At 53.0% G+C, this 18,785-nt stretch overlaps 2 protein-coding genes across 3 annotated transcripts in view; both read left to right on the forward strand.

The window, feature by feature from the left end:
• On the forward strand, window positions 1–15,126 carry UHRF1 (ubiquitin like with PHD and ring finger domains 1). Its single transcript, XM_069877874.1, has 17 exons — window positions 1–60; window positions 1,253–1,415; window positions 4,597–4,860; window positions 5,617–5,789; window positions 6,184–6,399; window positions 7,213–7,319; window positions 7,497–7,683; window positions 8,390–8,513; window positions 8,598–8,705; window positions 9,486–9,590; window positions 9,887–9,993; window positions 10,812–10,974; window positions 11,075–11,212; window positions 11,576–11,687; window positions 11,797–11,954; window positions 12,263–12,361; window positions 13,641–15,126. The coding sequence occupies exons 2-17, from the start codon at window positions 1,263–1,265 to the stop codon at window positions 13,785–13,787; spliced, it is 2,361 nt and encodes a 786-aa protein (XP_069733975.1). The 5' UTR covers window positions 1–60; window positions 1,253–1,262; the 3' UTR covers window positions 13,788–15,126.
• A 2,907-nt stretch (window positions 15,127–18,033) lies between these two features.
• KDM4B (lysine demethylase 4B) overlaps window positions 18,034–18,785 on the forward strand; it is a 66,793-nt gene continuing 66,041 nt past the window's right edge. For both annotated transcript variants that reach the window (XM_069877994.1, XM_069877995.1), the window contains exon 1: window positions 18,034–18,069. The gene's annotated coding sequence lies outside the window, so the exon portion shown is untranslated. The remainder of the gene's footprint in view (window positions 18,070–18,785) is intronic.

The raw sequence follows: 18,785 nt of genomic DNA on the forward strand, positions 1-18,785 counted from the left end.
CGCGTTTTCCGCGCCAAACGCGAACGCGGGGAGAGCGCGGGCGGCGGCGGCTCCGCCACGGTGAGTGCGGGGGGGACGCGGGGGGGACGCGGGGCCCTGACAGCCGCCTTCCCACCCGCCCCTCACCCCCCTCAAGGGAACCGGGGAGAGCGGGCGTGGCGGCGCGGGGAGACGGGGGGGGGCTGCTCCCGGTGCCCGTGGTGCCCCGGCGTGTCCGTGTCCGCGTCCCCACGGGGCCGCTGCGCCCCAAATCCCCCCGCGGAGCCGCTGGCCCAGCCGGTGACCGCGTCCCCGCGGGTCGGCGGCCGAGCCCGTGGCCGTGTCCCCGCGGTGCGGGTGCCCGTGACCCCCCCCACCCCACCGTGGAACCGGCGGACCCGGTCCCCGTGCGGGTCCCCGTGGGACCGACCGGCCGCCGCGCCCGTGTCCCCGCGGATCCCCGCGGGTCGGTGGCTGAGCCGGTGCCCGTGTCCCCGCGATGCGGGTGCCCGTGAACCCCCGTGGAATCGGCGGACGAGTCCCCGTGCGGGTGCCCGTGGAACCGGGGGGTGAGTCCCTATGCGGGTCCCCGTGGAACCGGGGGGCGAGTCCCCCCGTGCCCGTGAATCCCTGCGGGTCGGTGGCTGTGTCCCAGGGGTGCGCGTGCCCGTGACTCGGTGGCCGAGCCCGAGCGGCTGCCCGTGTCCCCGGGGGGCGCAGCCCGAGCCGGTGCCGTGTCCCCGCCCCCCCCGGGGCCGTTCCCGGGGGCGGCGGCTCCTTTAAGAGCCCCGCTCTCTTCCTCTCCCCCCACCCCCCCCAACCCCAACCCCGATTCCTTTTCCCGCCCCGCTCTCATTTGCATAATCTCGCGAGACTTGCCCCGCGCGGGGCGGGGCCGCGTTTCAATTGTGGCGCGAGACGCCGTTGGCGCGCGCCGCCCGCGGGAGGCGAGGGAGCAACAAAGCCGTTAGGCGCGGCGCGGGGCGGGTGGGTTCGGGAAGGGAGGGGGAAGGGGGCGTGGCCTCGCCCGGATCAACCAATCAGCGCTCGATCCGGCGCGGGGGGCGGGGCCTCGTCCGCCTCAGCCAATCAGCGCGCGAGCCGGCCGGGCCGGCGGCCAATGGCGCGGGGGCGGCGCGGGGCGCGGGGCCCGGCGCGCCCGGAGCTGCGGCGCCCGCGGGGACCCCCCTGCCCCGCTCCCCCCATCATCATCATCATCATCATCGCCGGTGCCGGGCTTTGACGCGTCCCGCTCTGCCCCCGCCGCTAGCAGGACCGGCGCCATGTGGATCCAAGTGAGAACCATGGACGGGAAGGAGACGCGCCGCGTGGACTCGCTCTCCAAGCTCACCAAGGTGGAGGGGCTGCGCCTGCGGATACACGAGGTGTTCGGCGTGGAGCCCGGCCGGCAGCGCCTCTTCTACCGCGGAAAGCAGGTACCGCTCTGACAGCCCCGGGCACGGCGCGGGGGGGGGCAGCCCCGACCCCTCGGTACTGGGGGGGGGGGGCTCTGACAGCCCCGGGCACTGGGGGGGGGGCAGCCCTGACCCCTCAGTACCAGGGCGGGGGGGGTGGATGAAGGGGGAGGGGGTGCACGGTGGGGGGCAGCCCGAGCCCCTCCATACAGCGAGATGGGGGCTCTGACAGCCCCGGGCCCAGGGAGTTGGGGGGGGGCAGCCCTGACCCCTCAGTACCGGGGGTGGGGGGGGACATGGGGGGGGCAGCCCGAGCCCCTCCATACACGGGGTTGGGGGCTCTGACAGCTCCGGCCACAGGGGGTTGAGGGGGGCAGCCCCGACCCTTCAGTATCGGGGTGCCGGGGGGGCAGCCCCGGGGTCGGGGAGAGGGTGTCCGGAGGGGGCATCCCGAGCCCTCCCATACAGTGAGGTGGGGGCTCTGATAGCCCCAGGCCCTAGGGGGAGCAGCCCCGAGTGCGGGGAGAGGGGGTTCAGCCCCCCAGCACGGGGGGTGGGGGCTTTGACAGCCCCTCAACACGATTAGGGGGGGCTCTGGCAGCCGGGGTGCACGGGGGGGGCCCCCCAGCCCCTCTGAACAGGGGTTTGGGGGGGGCTCTGACAGCCCCGGACACCGGAGGGGGTGGAAACCCTGGCCCCGAGCAGAGGGAGGGGGTTCAGCCCCAGGAAGAGGTGGGGTGGGGGCTCTGACAGCCCCCCCGATCCCCCCAGCCACATCCTGCCAGCTGGGGAGAGAGATTTTAATTAACTTTTTTTTTAATTGCCTGAAAATGGGATGTTTTGCCGCCATCTAGTGATTTCCAGGCTTCCTTCCCAGCGCTCTGGCAAAGAGAGGAGGCAGTGGGACAGGAGGCTTGTTTTATTGGTTACAAAGCTTTTTTTTCCCCCCTCTGTATTATTTTCATCTCGCGTGTTGCTTTTCTGCCTCGACGCTGCCTTTGCACGGTCTGAAAGTGCAGATAATGCCAGTGGGTTTGTGGTCTGGTTCTTCAAGTCATTCAGTCTTGTGGGTTTTGCTGCTTGGAAAGCTGTAAAAGTCCCGTTTCCCACTTTTCTTCGGAAATGGGGATGGCAGCCACTCACTTTTAGGTTCTTCTCGTATATCAGAGTCTCATCAGGTGCAGAACTCGCTGTAGGATCCCGCGTGTCTCCATGCTCCGTTCTCCACAGCGTGTTTACTGTCGCGGTTGTACGACAGCTCTTTTCTTCCACATGAGCTAATTATTATCTCAAGTAACTTTAAAGACATCTGAAGCTGTTTTCGAGTGCGTTTTCCGTATCCTCTGTGGTACCACGCTGCTACTGGCAAAGCAAAGGAACTTCTGAGCTGGTGGCTGGTTGCTCGAAGCGATTCATTTCAGAAGTAGCGGGTGCTTCAGGCTGCAGCTGGAGCGTGGTGAGGTGGGTGGAGCTAAGCAGCTCCTTCTAGTCGCTTTTTTTCCACTTTCTGCTCTGTTTTGGGACGAGCAGAGCAAGCTCTATGTTGTAATTAGCCGGTGTGACTGTAGGGTATGGAAATGCACTTGAGCTGCCTTTAATCGAATGAGCTCGGGTACCGATACGGTGAAATTAGAGGCTCGTAGGAATACGTAGCGTCTCTGAAGAGACTCGCTTCTGATGTGTTGGTGTAGAGGAGGGTGCAGCAATCACCCATTTGTGGTTTTAGATGAGGTGATAAGGCAGGATTGAGCCCAGGCACCAACTGTCAGCCCTGCTTACGCTGAAGTCTGCGGGTAACTGAGGTCAAACAGATTTTCCAGTAGGGGTGATAACTTTTTTCAGTAAGGATGCACTCGCTTTACAAAGATGATTCCTCTTTCTGTCATTCCAGTGTTAGTTAGGTGTGGTTTGAGGCAGAACCATTTGTCTGGGATGATCTAACCTCATTCCCCTCTAACCTCATTCCCGTGCTGCACCTCCTGCTTTTGGAATTGTTAGAAACGTTCAAGTTCTTATTAATTAAAAGTTTTAAAACAGTTTTGAGAAAATACTTGTTAATTAAAAGCCGACATCCTTTGAGAGAGGTACATCCTCTTGGACTGCCCTTCGCGCTCCTGCGGCTTCGTGTCCTGCCCGTGTTCCCTGCTTTTCCATCGCTGTTGTCACCTGTGCAGTTACAACTGTTGACAGTGACACTAGACCCGTGGTACTGTCTCTCTGGAGAAGAAACAATCCATTTCTGGTTTATTCTCCTGCATCTCGATGAGTTTTCATCTCTGAACCAGGAAAAAGTCCAGATCACTTCCTGGCTACAGTCAGATTTCCAGGGATTGTTCCATAGCCATTTGATGCCATAAATCAGAGCTGAATTATCATAGCGATTCCTGCAAAGGGTGGCTCTTTGTGGTTTTGCTCTGTTTCCCCCTGATAGAGAACAAAGCTCTGGGGGTTGCTTTTTCTGGTGGTTTGAGCTGGAAGGGGATGATCATTTCCTGTACAATTCCTTAGTCAGACCTTAAATATGTGGTGAGGCTTGTCTGAACTTCTGATGGCGCTGTGGCCTCGAGTGCTGTGCTTTAACTCTGCGTTGGCAGCGGGGTAGCCGAGACCTGTTGGGTCCCACGAGCTCCTCTTGCTTTCTGCACGGCTGGGATCTCGATGAAAGATCTCGCACGGCCAGACTTGTGAATCAAACTCTTAAAATTAGAGCGAGTGTGAAATCAGGATGTTCCTAGTTATGCTCGCAAGTGATTGGGTGGTTTCAGGTTGAGTTGGGTCTTTTGATTTTACTTGCAGTGGAAAAACTGTGTGCAATAAGGAGAAGGTTTTGTATGCAAAGTGGAATTATCTTCAAATTCTAACAGCAGAGCGTGGGATTTGTATTTCCTTCTTCCCAGAGTTGATGGCCCTGGGGAATCCAAAGGGAAACCTTTTTGGATCTCCTTCTAGGATGCTGTGGTGTGATCTGGGTAGCGAGGCTGCTGCAGCACACGAGTCTTGTTTGGCTCTGTTAGAGTCTTTTGAAAAAAGAACATTTTAAATAGGAAGAAAGACAGTCTGTCGGTAGCGGCGATGCTGAGGCCCTGCCAGGTTCCCTGGTTGTTCATGGTTTTCAAGCAACGTGGTCTCCCTTGGCGCATCAGGGCAGTTACAGGGTGAGAGGGGAATGAAATAACCGGATGATTTGATGCTTTCCCCGCAGATGGAAGACGGTCACTCCCTCTTCGATTACAGCGTTGGACTGAACGACATCGTTCAGCTCCTGGTCAGACAAAGCCCGGCAGTGCTTCCTGCTGTTAGCAAGGAAAAGGATTCGGAGCTCTCGGACACGGACTCTGGCTGCGGCTCAGGCCAAAGCGAATCCGACAAAAGCTCCCACAACGAGGAAGGAGCCGTGGAGCTGGCGGGGCAGCCGAGCACCGCGGAGCAGCCCGACTGGACGGACCCGGGTTTCGGCCTCTATAAGGCGAGTCATTCCAAACCGGGATTACATCAGGCTGTGCTTCGGGCGGGAATCGTTTCTTTGTAGTTGGGAATTGCTGGAAAAAAAAAAATTCATGCCCAAGTGTGTGGGTGTTTGCTTTTTTTCTTAAACCCTCCAAGAACAAACAAGCAAAAATACCGACCAACCCCCAAACCAATGAAATGTGACATGTTGTAGGTCAAAATGTTTTTTCGTTTTATCCTTTTAACTAGAACTACAATGCATTAATTGAACTAAAATAAAAAAGAGCATTCGGAGTGCCTGTTTTGATTTAAAAAAAAGTCCCAATATTTTTGCTTGGAGTCACAGTGTTTGTCCAAGCTGAAACTCTCTTGAATGAACAAAAGAAAATCCAAGCCAGCGGCTCAGAATCGTTTCACTTGTCTGTTTCAATTGGATTTTACTAGTGATGTAGTGATGTCTTTGCCAGGATTTGAGCAAGACAGTTCTGAAGGTCTATTACAGACTAACTCATAGTGGTTTGTGGTGGATGAGAACGCTGTTTGTGCACACATTGATGTAAAATGGAGTTTTCGCTTTAGAGGGTCAGACTGTGAGGGGTGTAAGGGGTGCACAACAGGATCAAGGAGGCAGAGAGAATCTTAATTTTTCAGATGATCTGTTGAATATCTTGGTAATGGTGAAGTTCTGGAGATGGTTAAATCTTCCAAGTAGGCTTTGAAATTAAAGCTTAGTTTGAAATCCATTTTGGTGAGCTGTACGCTTTGCTTTGCATAGATCAATGACTTGGTCGATGCTCGAGATATGAACATGGGAGCGTGGTTTGAAGGCAAGGTTGTAAACGTAACCAGAAGAAAACCTGCCAGTGAATCAGCGGACAGTGGCACGGATCCCGATGAGCTGACAGCCGTTCCTGAAGAAGATGTGATCTATCACGTGAAATACGAAGAGTGAGTTTTGTCACCTCCTTGGCTATTGGAGCTATTGGATCAAGGTGTCGATAGGAACGGGGCTGACGCAGTAATTGCGTTTATCGAGCCCTGTTAACTGTGAGTTTGTCTTAGAGTCGGCATTCCGGATGGATAACTGGGGGGCTGGAATAATGTTTTTGGAAATATGAAGTGCTGGTATCCAAGTTTTAAATGGGATACAATAGCGGCGAGGTTGGACTGCCTGACTGGCTGTGTCTGTGTGGGAGGAGATTTTATTCTTGGTGGCTTTCTTGTGCCTTGCACAACATCTTTTCTTAAATTGACCTGTCTGGATAGAATCCATCACTGATAACTTGTGATGCTGAATGTGATTTTCCTTCTCTGTCTCCCCGTGCCTCCCTTCTACTTCAAGTTACCCGGAGCATGGAGTGGTAGAGCTGAGTTCGAATGATGTACGGGCTCGCGCACGGACTATTTTGAAGTGGCACGAGCTGGAAATAGGACAGGTGGTGATGGTCAACTATAATCCTGATGATCCGAAAGAGAGGGGGTTTTGGTACGACGCGGAGATTCTGGAAAAAAGGGAGATGAAAAAGAACAGGGAGATCAATGCAAAGATCTTACTTGGGTAAGCAAATTCATCATGTGGAATAATTTGGATTCCCCAGCTGTAATTAAGCAATTCATGAGGTGTGAGTGACTCTGAAAACACCAATGCAGCAGAAAAGGTGCTGGGGAGAAGGGAAGGGGCTGTTCTGGGTGATTCCCTTCGTCACGCTGCACTTCCCATTAATTCCGCTGGAGGAGGGCGCTTGAAGGAGTCACAGGGCTCGCTGCTCTGTGGGTTCACATCGTGCTGGGAGAACGTGAGGCCCATGTTTGCTGAGAGGCAAAGAATTATTGTCTCTTTTAATGATCCATAATGGCGATACAAAAAACTCAATATAATGTTTTGTGCTGGATATGACAATATCCACTGAACCCTCCCATTCTCTTCTGAAGGAGAAAATGACCCTACATTACATACAAAGGACTCTCAACTTCAGGAAATAAAGAAATATGCATAATTTTTTTTGTGTGTGTTGGATAGCAGTTTCACAGATTTGCTGGAATGTTTCCCCTTTTCCCTCTCACCACAGCGATTCTGACTTTTAGACTATAAAGTAGTGTTTGTTGGAAAGAGGGAGAGCAGTTACTAATCCCAAATGGAATGCTGCGGGTGCCATGTTCCTCATGAGATAAGGAATTAATTGCATGAAAGTGATTTGATTCCTGGTGATGCCCCTGTCTCAGATGATGTGATGATGTAACAGGTTTCTTGTGATACTGGACTACTGGCCAACCAGGCTGCATTATCGATATCCGTGCATAGCTGTGAATTCATGCCGGGTGATGCTTTCAAAGCCTGACTTTTTTGACTTTTATCACCTTCTCCTCGCAGGGAGGCTGGCGATTCCCTCAATGACTGCACAATTACGTTAGTGGATGAAATTTATAAAATTGAAGAACCAGGCAGTGCCTCTCCATTTAGCACCGGTCCATTAAAACGTGAGTCTGTTGCATGGTTCTTGTATGTCTCATGCTGTTCTGCTGACGGGTGAGCTTTGTGAGGACCAGAAGTTGAAGAGTTCGCAGACGCTTGTAGCTGTGACTCCCTTGATCATTTCCTGTGTATCCTGGCACTTGTGGCATCTGAAATTGCCTGTGGTTTCCATTTGCTGACAGGACAAAATGGACCCGTGTGTAAAGCTTGTAAGGACAACCCGAACAAGACCTGCAGAGTTTGCGCTTGCTACATCTGCGGAGGTAAACAAGACCCAGACAAACAGCTGATGTGTGATGAGTGCGACATGGCTTTCCACATCTACTGCCTCAACCCTCCCCTGAGCGCTATCCCGGACGACGAGGACTGGTAAGTTCTAAGTTCTGGGTGTGCTGTTGCAATTATCTCCTAATTAGGAGGAGGCAGTGAGGTCTGGGACTCCAGGATGCTCTTGGATGGCAACGCTGACTGTATGAGGGGACGAGACGCTTGAGTGGGTTTGGGTTTTGGTAGGGCTTCCAGGCTTTTCTCAAGCATCGGTTCAGTGAGAGCATATTTTAAGCCACTGGCTTTCAAACTTTTTTCCCAGTTGTTGGGTCCATGTGCCCGCTGGAAGAGAAGTGCAGCTGCCTGCAAACCAAATGCAAACTTGAGGCCAGGAGGCTTTAACTTGTTTAATAGTGTTTAGGAGTCACTTATAAGTGGTTGCTAGGCCCCAGCACAGTACTAGGTGGGTGATAGAGACTGATTTATGTAGATGTATATGGTGATAGGTACAGATAATGGAACATAGCTGTATATGTGTACAGGCAGTGAAATACAGTGTGTTACTCCTCGTGACCTGCGTTCTGTACAATGATTTTTGGATACAGCTGATTTCCAGACACCTCTGCAATGGCTTAGAAGGTTGTGCAAGGGCACTGGCTAATACAGCTCTAATTCCAGCACAGAGAATTGTTTCAGTGTCCTGTCTAGTTTCGCGTGGGACGATTGTAATCTTAACTTGGTATGTTTGGAGAAAATAAACTTTTAGTTTAAGGCTCTGCTACTGGCTAATTCTCATTGATGACTTTAGGTATTGCCCTGAATGTCGAAACGATGCAAGTGAGGTAGTTTTAGCAGGAGAGAAGTTAAAAGAAAGCAAAAAGAAACAAAAGATGGCATCTGCGAATTCGTCCTCACGGAGAGACTGGGGCAAGGTCAGTTCCACAGTTCCGTTGTTTTGTACAGTGCCTGTTCGTGCCCTGTGGTTCTGGGCTGATCCCTCTTGCTCTGTCAATCAGGGCATGGCGTGTGTGGGTCGCACAAAGCAATGCACCATCGTCCCCTCGAACCACTATGGACCAATTCCTGGGATTCCCGTTGGCACCATGTGGAAGTTCAGAGTTCAGGTATGGAGATGAATCCTGGCTTGAGCCACTGAAGGAAAAATGGGAACAATCTGGCTCTTAAGTGGAACCTGGGAGGGTTGGTTTGGGCGTGTGTGTCCCTGGGTCTGTAGGTGCACAAGGGAAAGGACGCTGGCTTTGTTGAGACCAAGTGTTCCGTAACTAATGCCGCATTGTCTGGGTGTTTCACCTGATTGTCGTCTTTGATACTTTTTCCAGCAACTCCAAATGCCCAAACCAAACATACTTGCTTGCAATGGTTTCTCCTGGAGATGTGCAGTGTCTCCCCTTGTTCTGCTGGGAAGGGGCTCTCAAGTATTGAGATAAATCTAACAGGAGGTTTTCTCTCCTTGTTAGAAACTTGGGGAAGAAATAGCCCTGAGCTATTCACATCTTGTTTTCAAGCATTTGATGAAGGTTGCTGTTGCAAGTCTTTCAAAACCAATCCCCTTATACAAGCATTTAATTTTGATAACCTGCATTATCCTAAAGTTTTAAATCAGCAGCCTCAGTGAGAAAGATCCAGATGTCTAAAGTGACATCACAAAAACCATCCCTGTGTTCAATTTACTGAAATATTCAATGGCTTTTTGTTTTTTTTTTCAAGAGCATATTTGTTTTGCCACTACCTGGAGTTTCTTGGAGTACAGCAGTGAGGAGTTTCACTCTATAACGTAGGCAGAACGAATCTGAGATAGCATCATTGGTTAATTCAGTTCCAAAACCAATATTGTTTGTGGCCCGTTGGCAGCTGTTGCCTAACAGACGTTTTTCTCTTTCCAGGTGAGTGAATCTGGTGTGCACAGGCCGCACGTAGCAGGTATACACGGCAGGAGCAACGATGGTGCCTACTCCTTGGTCCTGTCCGGAGGCTATGAGGATGACATCGTGAGTGAACCCTCATTATTTATGCCTGAGAACCAATTAACCTTGTAGTAAAAACAGACTTGGCCTTGTTTACTTTTCACACTCTACATTGGTTCTGGTGTGTGATGAGGCAGCAGTGGTCGCCCTAACTCCTCTCTTGGCAATACAAGGAAGGAACAGAGACGAACTGGGTCTGGGAGCATGAATGGAAGAAGCGCCTTTCTTATTTCAGAATACAGCATTAAAGTTTCTTGATTAAATTCTGATTTTACTGAATTATGTTTGTGAAGTGTTGAAACCATCTGTCTACCTTTCAGGATCATGGGAATTCCTTCACGTATACAGGGAGCGGAGGTCGCGATCTTTCTGGGAACAAACGCACAGCGGAACAGTCGTGTGATCAGAAACTCACCAACATGAACAGGTCAGCAACACCTGCGCTCCGTTCCCAAACTTGGTAGCTGGCCGTCTGTCACCCTGGAAAATTGTTTGTCCTGCTTGTCACAAAACTGGCTGAGTGGAGAAACCGTCAAAATGAAGTTTGAGTGTGTAGTTGGGTGCAGATCATCTACAGCGTGGAAACACCTCTTACAGTGTTTAATGAAACAGTCATCAGCAGTGTCAGTCTCGCATGTAATATCGACTGAATCTTCAGGAACAGAGCAGTAAATTGGTGCAGGAGTTTTCAGGCTCTCCTGAAGGCCTTTGCTGCCCCTGGTCACCTTGGGAGACCAGGTCACGTGTAATTCTGCACTGCTACTCTTACAAATCAGTGTGAGCTTGAACAGAGGAGGTGGTGCGCGCGATCGCATTGGGGTAACGTCATGAATAATCAGCATATTTAAAATAAGCTCCCCAGTTAGGAGGCATCATTACTGTCTCAGAGTTCATAATGTTATACAGGATACGTGAAAGTGTTGCTGTTTAAGACAAACGATATCCTAGCTACATCCTTTTTCCTCGGAAGATATGCAGGAGGGGGCCTTCTGAATGTGCCAAGAGGCTGTAGCTTCTCATTTTCAGGAGCTGTTGCTGTGGTTCAGCACAGTGCCAGGACGCTGCTGCTCCTGGTTTTGTGCCCAGCCGTACCGGTGCGTTGCCCTGAGCAATACAGTGTTGTTTACCTTTATTGCTTCTCGGTAGCTGGTTTACCATAGGAGGTTTGCTTTGCTTGGTTCTCCCTTGGATTCGCAAGAGTCCTGCCTGGTAAACACACTGACCTGACTGAGCTTTCTCTTGCAGAGCTCTGGCTCTGAACTGCAGTGCCCCCATCAACGACAAAAATGGAGCCGAAGCCAAGGACTGGAGGGCTGGGAAGCCGGTGCGAGTGGTGCGGAATGTCAAGGGCGGCAAGCACAGCAAATACGCTCCTGTAGAAGGGAACAGATACGATGGGATCTATAAGGTAAGAAGGGTTTCAATTCACTTACTGAATTAGAGAAAGACCCTTGGGTGAGGGCTGAGAGGTTTTCAGTGTGTGATGGACTCGCATCTGACTCTTCTAGGTTGTAAAATACTGGCCTGAGAAAGGGAAATCTGGATTTTTAGTGTGGCGCTACTTACTTAGGAGGGATGACGAAGAGCCTGCTCCTTGGACCAAAGAAGGAAAGGACAGGATGAAAAAGCTGGGCCTAACGATGCAGGTACTCTTTTGGAACATGATCACGCTTCCTGTGGACAATGAACTTGATGGATAGCAGGGAATTTTCTGCTAGACATTCTTACTGACGATGATCCTTGCCTAACAATCGAGACAGCCGCCTGTAGACGGAGGGGCGTGAGTGCATTCAGTCTCGGGGCCTCTGATTTTGCATTGGCAGGTGAAATGAGCCGAACTCCCTGCCTGGTGTAGGATTTCTGTAGTTGGAATAGGGGCTTTGCAAAAGGAGGGATCTGTTCCTTAAAATAGAGACGCCGCAAACCAGCCCTCCCAACCAGCATTGTCTTGGAAGTCCACGAACTGGCAGGTTTGCATTGGATGCTTTGTGTTTTGTGTTCTCCTGCAGTATCCTGAAGGATATTTGGAAGCTATGGCAAACAAAGATAAGGAAAAAGAAAATGATGGAGATGATGAGTTTGATACCCCAGGGAAAGGGAAGAGGAAAAGGAAATCAACAGGTTTGTGGAGTAGGCACGTGGATGTAGGAAGCCGTGTGGATTTCTGTGTGTTTCACCCAGTTACTCTTTTCTGGTTGGTTTTTGCGTACAAAGTTGCGTTTTCTTTCAGGTGGGGAGGAAAAACTCGTTAGCTCTCCTGCAGGGACTCCAAAGAAGACTAAAGTTGAGCCATACAAGCTGACTTCTCAGCAAAAAACTCTTATAAAAAGTGATGAAGCCAATGAAAAACTATGGAATGAAGTACTAGAAGCTCTCAAAGACGGACCGGTATGTCCTGCTTCTTTTTCCCAGCAATAAAGTGGCAGCTAACCTTGCACTGCCTCTACACCCAAACCTCTTGCCCGCGTTAAAGCTGGACCCCCAGCCCTGTTCTAGTGTGGGCATCCCCAACAGAACATGACAGTGCTGTGTCTGGGTGCACTGGGACTTATTTTATGTCACTGTTTTTTACTTGTTGAGCTTTCTAGAAAAATTTCCATGGCTCAAGGAATCCTTTGCATGTCAGGCAGGGTGGGGGTTTGGCTGTACTTGTTGAGGGGCAGCAGCGATCGGTCGATTCCAATGTTTTCTTCCAGAAATTTCTCAGTAAGGTGGAAGAGGCCTTCCTGTGCATCTGCTGCCAGGAGGTGGTGTTCCGCCCGGTCACCACTGTCTGCCAGCACAACGTCTGCAAGGTGAGCAGTGGGTACAGCTCCTCTGCAGCGAGCCCTGAGCCGGCTCCTTTAGTAGGGGTGGACAAGGTGCTGGGGGACATGGTTTAGTGTTCGATAGGAATGGTTGGACTCGATGGTCTGGTGGGTCTCTTCCAACCTGGTGATTCTGTGATTCTATGAGAGCATGGAGTGTGGAGGGATTGGTTGGTTTCATTTTGCCAGTAGCGAGTCTTTCAGCAGGAGTCGGGCTTACATTACGTGGTAAAACTGTGATTGATGAAAGTGCTTTGGCGTAGGAAAGACTTTAAAGAAAGTTCAGCTGCTGCGCTGCTGCTGTCTGATACTGTAAATGGTGCTGAGTGCTCCTCTGGGGCTCAGCCACGCTGTGGGGGGACCTTGGTGGATCTGGCAGGGCTGCTGGGGTGTGGGGTTTGGTTTAGGTGTTGAAGAACGATGTGTTATTCTCCCTCTGTACTCAACACTGGTGAGACTGCTCCGTGAATTCTGGGTTCAGTTCTGGGCCCCTCACCACAAGAAGGATGTTGAGGCTCTGGAGTGAGTCCAGAGAAGAGCCATGAAGCTGGGGAAGGGGCTGGAGAAGAAGAGGAGCGGCTGAGAGAGCTGGGGGTGTTTAGGCTGGAGAAGAGGAGGCTGAGGGGAGACCTCATTGCTCTCTCCAACTCCCTGAAAGGAGGTTGTGGAGAGGAGGGAGCTGGGCTCTTCTCCCAAGGGACAGGGGACAGGACGAGAGGGAATGGCCGCAAGCTCTGCCAGGGGAGGTTCAGGATGGACATTAGGAAAAAATTGTTCACAGAAAGGGTGATTGGGCCCTGGCAGAGGCTGCCCAGGAAGAGGGTTGATTCACCTTCCCTGGAGGGGTTTAAGGGCCGGGTGGACGAGGTGCTGAGGGACATGGGTTAGTGATTGATAGGAATGGTTGGACTTGATGACCCGGTGGGTCTCTTCCAACCTGGTGATTCTATGATTCTATGAAGTGTGAGCCCCACCATCTCCACCTGTTGCAGGGAACTCTGGCTCTTTAGGAATGCAGTGGAATGAAACACCTCTGCCACACACCTGACCTCCGTGCCCAGGGCTGTGGGCTCTGAGGCGTGCGTAATGCAGGAAGCTTTCTCTCTGGCCACCAGCCTTATGCTGCGCTCGGCCTCCCTCCACTCGTGTTGATCCCTGGGTGAGCCAGGCTGTGAAAGGACTCTCCTCCTCTCCTGGGGGCTTTGTAGGATAAGCCAAGCTGCAGATCTCGATTTCCTAACCAGTCGGTCGTGCTGTCCTTCCCCAGGACTGCCTGGACAGGTCCTTCCGAGCCGATGTGTACAGCTGCCCCGCCTGCCGCTACGACCTTGGCAAGAACTACACCATGCAGGTGAACAAAACACTGCAGACCATCCTCACCCAGCTCTTCCCTGGATACGGGAATGGACGGTGACTCCATAAAAGCACTTCTAATTTTCTTTTGTTCAAACTTAAAGGGTTTTCAATGGGCTTAATTTAAAAAAAAAAAAAAAAGTAGTCTGTGTTCTCTCAGACCCCTAAAAAGTTTAAAGTCTTCCTTGTTTTTAAAAAACTGTAAACTTCAAGGAATATCCTTTTGTATGTTCGTGGGTTTTGTTTTTATTCTGAATGTTGAACTTTGCATCCATGTCCCCCCCCTGCCCCAAACTGCCATTCATCAGCACAAGATTATATTCATCAGCACGAGATTCTATTTTAACGGACTTAGAGATGCTCCTGGTAAGGCTGCTAACGATTCCAAATGTTCTCAGAGTGCCCTTTGGCCCCTGCTTTTTTCTTTAAATTGTTTTTTTCTTATACAAAAAATGGCTTGGTTGCTAGAACAATCTTCACTGCTTGGGGATTTGGCCATAAAGGCAGAGTTGTGCATCACCTTGGCAGCGTTTTCATGCTCTGCTTGTCCAAGATGGTTCCTGGCTTATGATCTTTTCATCACAAGTGGGTATTTGCTAATTTTTTTTTTAAAGAACTGGTTTTTTATACATTTGACAAACCTTTCAGAAGCCATCTCCTGCTCATTTTGTATATTGAAAACCTAAAGCTGCTTGCGTATCGCCGAGCGGTTGGAGCAATATGAAGTACTACCTCAGTTGGAATTCTTCTGTACGGGGAACTCTCTGTTCGGCCAGGTGCTGTCTCTGATCCAGATGTGCCATTGGGAATATCCTAAAGCCATTCCTAAGTGCCTTTTTGTCCTTTTCCGAAAGACTGGGCTCAGAACCACCATCTCTGTCCTTTTTATAAGCACTGAATTGTTGAAATACGCCAGCCGGAGTCGATTCCTTGGGTCACGCAGGACGCTGTAGCTGCATGTAATTAGTGTGGATTTGCAGGCTGCCAGGTTTCCTCTAACGCCGGGTATATAACTGTAATGTGATTTCTGTTCCTTGTTTTGCTGCCTTTCTGCCTGGAAATGGAGAATAACCAATTCTGACTGGTTTAGGGATTTTTTTTTGTTGTTGTACGTGACAGCGAGAGGGTTTTGTGAAGGGGTGGTTGTCTTCTACCATGGCCAGAGTTTGCGGTCCCATACCTCAGCCAGACAAGGATGTTTTTAATCACACTTCACTGCAGACAGACTGGAACAAATGTGCTTATTTTTGGTTTACTTAACTCTTACCCTTTTTGAAATTATAGTGTTAATATGTTAGGGAAAAAACATTTTATAGTGTTTTTGCTGAATTTGTCAAATTTTTGTACAATGTGCAAGTCGAAGTTCTCAAAATAAATATCTTTTCAGATGAAAGTGGACTGTCTTCCTTTAATTCTTTTTATGGGAAGCAGGTTTCCAGACCTAATTGCTTGTGCGGGAATGGGTATTTATGCTTCATTATGCAAAGCCTTTTACTTTCTCAGGGCTATTTTCATTGTGATTTTTTTCACTACAAAGAAATTGGGGGAAAATACCAGCTTGATATTCTTGTCTTTACTTTCACTGGTGCCTAGAAGCAAATATTGTCATGTTCAACTGCAAAACCAAAGCTTTCCCAAATCCCTCTCCTCTAGGACATAACTCGTGTTCCATTTCCACAGTCCTAAAATCCAAAGGTCAGCTGGAATTGTCTGCATATTGAACAAATAAACCCAACCTGGCTGTATCGTGTGTTGCATCGGAGGCGTTCACAGCAGGCAGAGAGTGTCTCCTCCAACTTAATGAACCTGGAAAACACTGAGGTTTTCGCCAACCAGTGCAGGTGAAGTGAAGGAAGAAAACACGCAGGGATGGAAGATGTTGTTAAACAAAAGCTGTGACTCTGCCCTCTCTGAAATAAGTTTATGGTTAGTGTTAACGTGGAACACTTTCAGGTATTTAAGTTTCAATGGAAACATCCTTCCACTTTTTGTCCTCTGTTGTGAGAAGAAGGATTTGGCATGAGCAGGTGAAACCAAGGAAGTGTGTGTGTCTCTCGTGTGTGTGTCTCTCGGAACTGAGAGAACCTCCTGATGACTTCCTTAGCGTGCGGGCTTTGTTGTTATTTGGAGTTTGGAAAACAAATTCTGTTTTCCTACACCAGTCTGTGCTGGGAGAAATTCTAATTCGCTCAGCAGACGCTGGATAACGCAGAGCTCGACGTAAAGCTCTGCTAGGAGAGTTAGCACGCTCGGAAGCGAGCTGGCATGGGGCTTGGGATGGAGGGGCCGCGTGCTTAATGGCAGAGATCGTTAGGGAAACGAAGCATCGGCTTGTTCTGTACTTGTCTGTTCCTGTGGTGAGATTCTGGAGGCAACATCTAAGTGGATTTGGTAAAATCAGTGTTTTGCAGATAAGGAATTGGAAAGAAAGAACAAAAACGCTGCAAAGAACCAAGGCATGGAGCTTTTATTTTGGGAATTCCCATCGTGCTTCCCATCAAGTGCACAACCCAAGCGCTCTGCATGGTTTAATTGAGCACAAATTAAGAAATGCCCCTGGTAGTTCTTTATCCTGGCAGGCTTTCTGGGCCCTGGAATGGAGCCGCCTTGGGGAGTTATCAGTGTGTGGTGATGCCGGAGCCTGGCATGCTCGGGGTGCAGGGGGAGATCTCCCCGGATCCAGCATAAGGAAATGGGAAGGGAGCCTGGGTCACCCCCTGCTCTGCACCAAGGAACTGGGGGCTTCCCTGAGGAGGGAAGGTGCAGCCAAGGAGAAGGGGTGCTCCCCCCTGGCAACCCCCCACCTCCTCAGGGTGAGCATCACCCCCCTAAGGGTGACACCCCCCCCAGGTACCCCCTCATTACCCCAAAGGTGCCCCCCCAAGGGTGCCATGACGCCCCCCCAAGGGTCCCATGACACCCCCCCAGCTGCCCCCTCTCTCTAAGGTGCCCCCCTCCTCCCAAAGGTGCCCTGACCCCCCTTCCCCAGCATGAACCCCCCCCAGCTGCCCCCTCCCTCTAGGGTGCGTACCCCCCCAGGGGTGACATGACACCCCCTCCCCAGCATGAACCCCACTGGTGACTTCCCCCCTCCTCCAACCCCACGTGCCCCCTCCTTCTAGGCTGCCCCCTTCACCCCTTGTGTGTCCCCCTCAGCATGAACCCCTAGAAGTGCCCCCCTCAAAGGTGACATGATACCCCCTGAGCATGAATCCCTCCAAAGGTGCCCCCCCCAAGGGTACCACGACATCTCCCCTGTCCAGCATGAACCCCCCAGGTGCCCCCCTCTCTCTAGGCTGCCCCCCCCAGCATGAACCCCTCAGGTGCCCCCCTCTCTCTAAGGTGCCCCCCCCCAGCATGAACCCCTCAGGTGCCCCCCTCTCTCTAGGCTGCCCCCCCCAGCATGAACCCCTCAGGTGCCCCCCTCTCTCTAGGCTGCCCCCCTCAGCATGAACCCCTCAGGTGCCCCCCTCTCTCTAAGGTGCCCCCCCCTCTCTCTGGGGTGCCTCCCCCAGCATGAACCCTTCAGGCGCCCCCCTCTCTCTAGGCTGCCCCCCCACCCCAGCATGAACCCCTCAGGTGCCCCCCCCTCAGGTGCCCCCCTCTCTCTAGGCTGGCCCCCCCCCCCAACATGAACCCCACAGGTGCCCCCCCCTCCAGCATAAACCCCTGAGGTGCCCCTCTCTCTCGGGTGCCCCCCCCCCAGGGTGCCCCCCCTCTCTCTAGGCTGCCTGCCCCCGAACCCCTCAGGTGCCCCCCCCTCCAGCATAAACCCCTCAGGTGCCCCCCTCTCTCTAGGCTGCCCCCCCACCCCAGCATGAACCCCACAGGTGCCCCCCCCTCCAGCATAAACCCCTGAGGTGCCCCTCTCTCTCGGGTGCCCCCCCCCCAGGGTGCCCCCCCTCTCTCTAGGCTGCCCCCCCCCATGAACCCCTCAGGTGCCCCCCACCCCGGGGTGCCCCCCCCGCGTCCCGCCCCCCCCCGCCGCTGTGCGGCTCCTCACGTCCGCACGCGCTCCCCCCCCCGAGGCCCCGCCCCCCGCCGCGCCCTGGCGCCCAATGGCGGCGGGGGGCGTGGCCTCAGCTCCCTCCTCACCGCTCCCCCTGGTTACGCGTCATAGGCGGGCGGCGCCTCCGTTACAGGGAAGGGGGGGCCGGAGGGACGGAGAGGCCAATGGCCGCTCGCGCTTCTCCGCGTCCGTTCCGCCATTGGCGGGATCCCCCGCCGCTCCGAGCCGCCGCCGCCAATGAGGGGGGCGATCCCCGCCATCCCCGCACGCCCCCGCCCGAGCCGGGCCGCTTCGCCGCTCCGGGGCCGCCGCCGCCGCCCGCCCGCGGGCGCAGGTACAGCCCCCCCCCCCCCTCCCCTCCCCTCAGGCCCCGCCGCCTCCCGCTCCCGGTGTGAGGGAGGGGGGGAGGCCCGGTCGGTCCCCGCGTTCTTTCTCGGCCCCCGCCGCCGTCGCCAGGCTCGCACGGAGCCCCGAGGCCGCTGTCTCCGCCGCGCCCGGTGTCGCCGGTTAGGTTCCAGGCGCGTCCGTTAACTCTCGGGGCGGGGGGCCCGGCGGGGGGTGCGCCGCCCGCGGGTTGGGGTGCGGGTTGGGGCTTTGTGCGCTGCGTGTCCGGCTCGGAGCCCCGGAGCCAGCCCCGGGCCTGCCCCGAGGCACCCGGGCCTGCGGGAGGGTAGGATCCTTTGGTACCTCTAAGCCCACCCAGTTCCACCCCCTGCCACAGGCAGGGACACCTCCCACTGGATCAGGGGCTCCAAGCCCCATCCAACCTGGCCTTGAGCCCCTCCAGGGATGGGGCAGCCACAGCTTCCCTGGGCAACCTGGGCCAGGGCCTCCCCACTCTCACAGGGAAGAAATTCTTCCTTATGTCCAGTCTAACTGTGCCCCTCTCCAGTTTATCCCCGTTGTCCCTCGTCCTGTCACCACAAGTCTTTGTAAACAGTCCCTCCCCAGCTTTCTTGGAGCCCCTTCGGGTACTGGAAGCTGCTCTAAGGTCTTCTCAGACCCTTTTCTTCTCCAGGCTGAACAACCCCAACTCTCTCAGCCTGTCCT

Source organism: Phaenicophaeus curvirostris, chromosome 28 (genome assembly GCF_032191515.1).
Source record: "Phaenicophaeus curvirostris isolate KB17595 chromosome 28, BPBGC_Pcur_1.0, whole genome shotgun sequence".
Taxonomy (NCBI): domain Eukaryota; kingdom Metazoa; phylum Chordata; class Aves; order Cuculiformes; family Cuculidae; genus Phaenicophaeus; species Phaenicophaeus curvirostris.

Coding starts and splice junctions, on each gene's coding strand:
- UHRF1 (XM_069877874.1), top strand. CDS start 1,263: ATGTGGATCCAAGTGAGAACCATGGACGGGAAGGAGACGCGCCGCGTG. Junction 5,790..6,183: donor TATCACGTGAAATACGAAGA/GTGAGTTTTGTC, acceptor TTCTACTTCAAG/TTACCCGGAGCATGGAGTGG. Junction 11,213..11,575: donor AGCTGGGCCTAACGATGCAG/GTACTCTTTTGG, acceptor GTTCTCCTGCAG/TATCCTGAAGGATATTTGGA.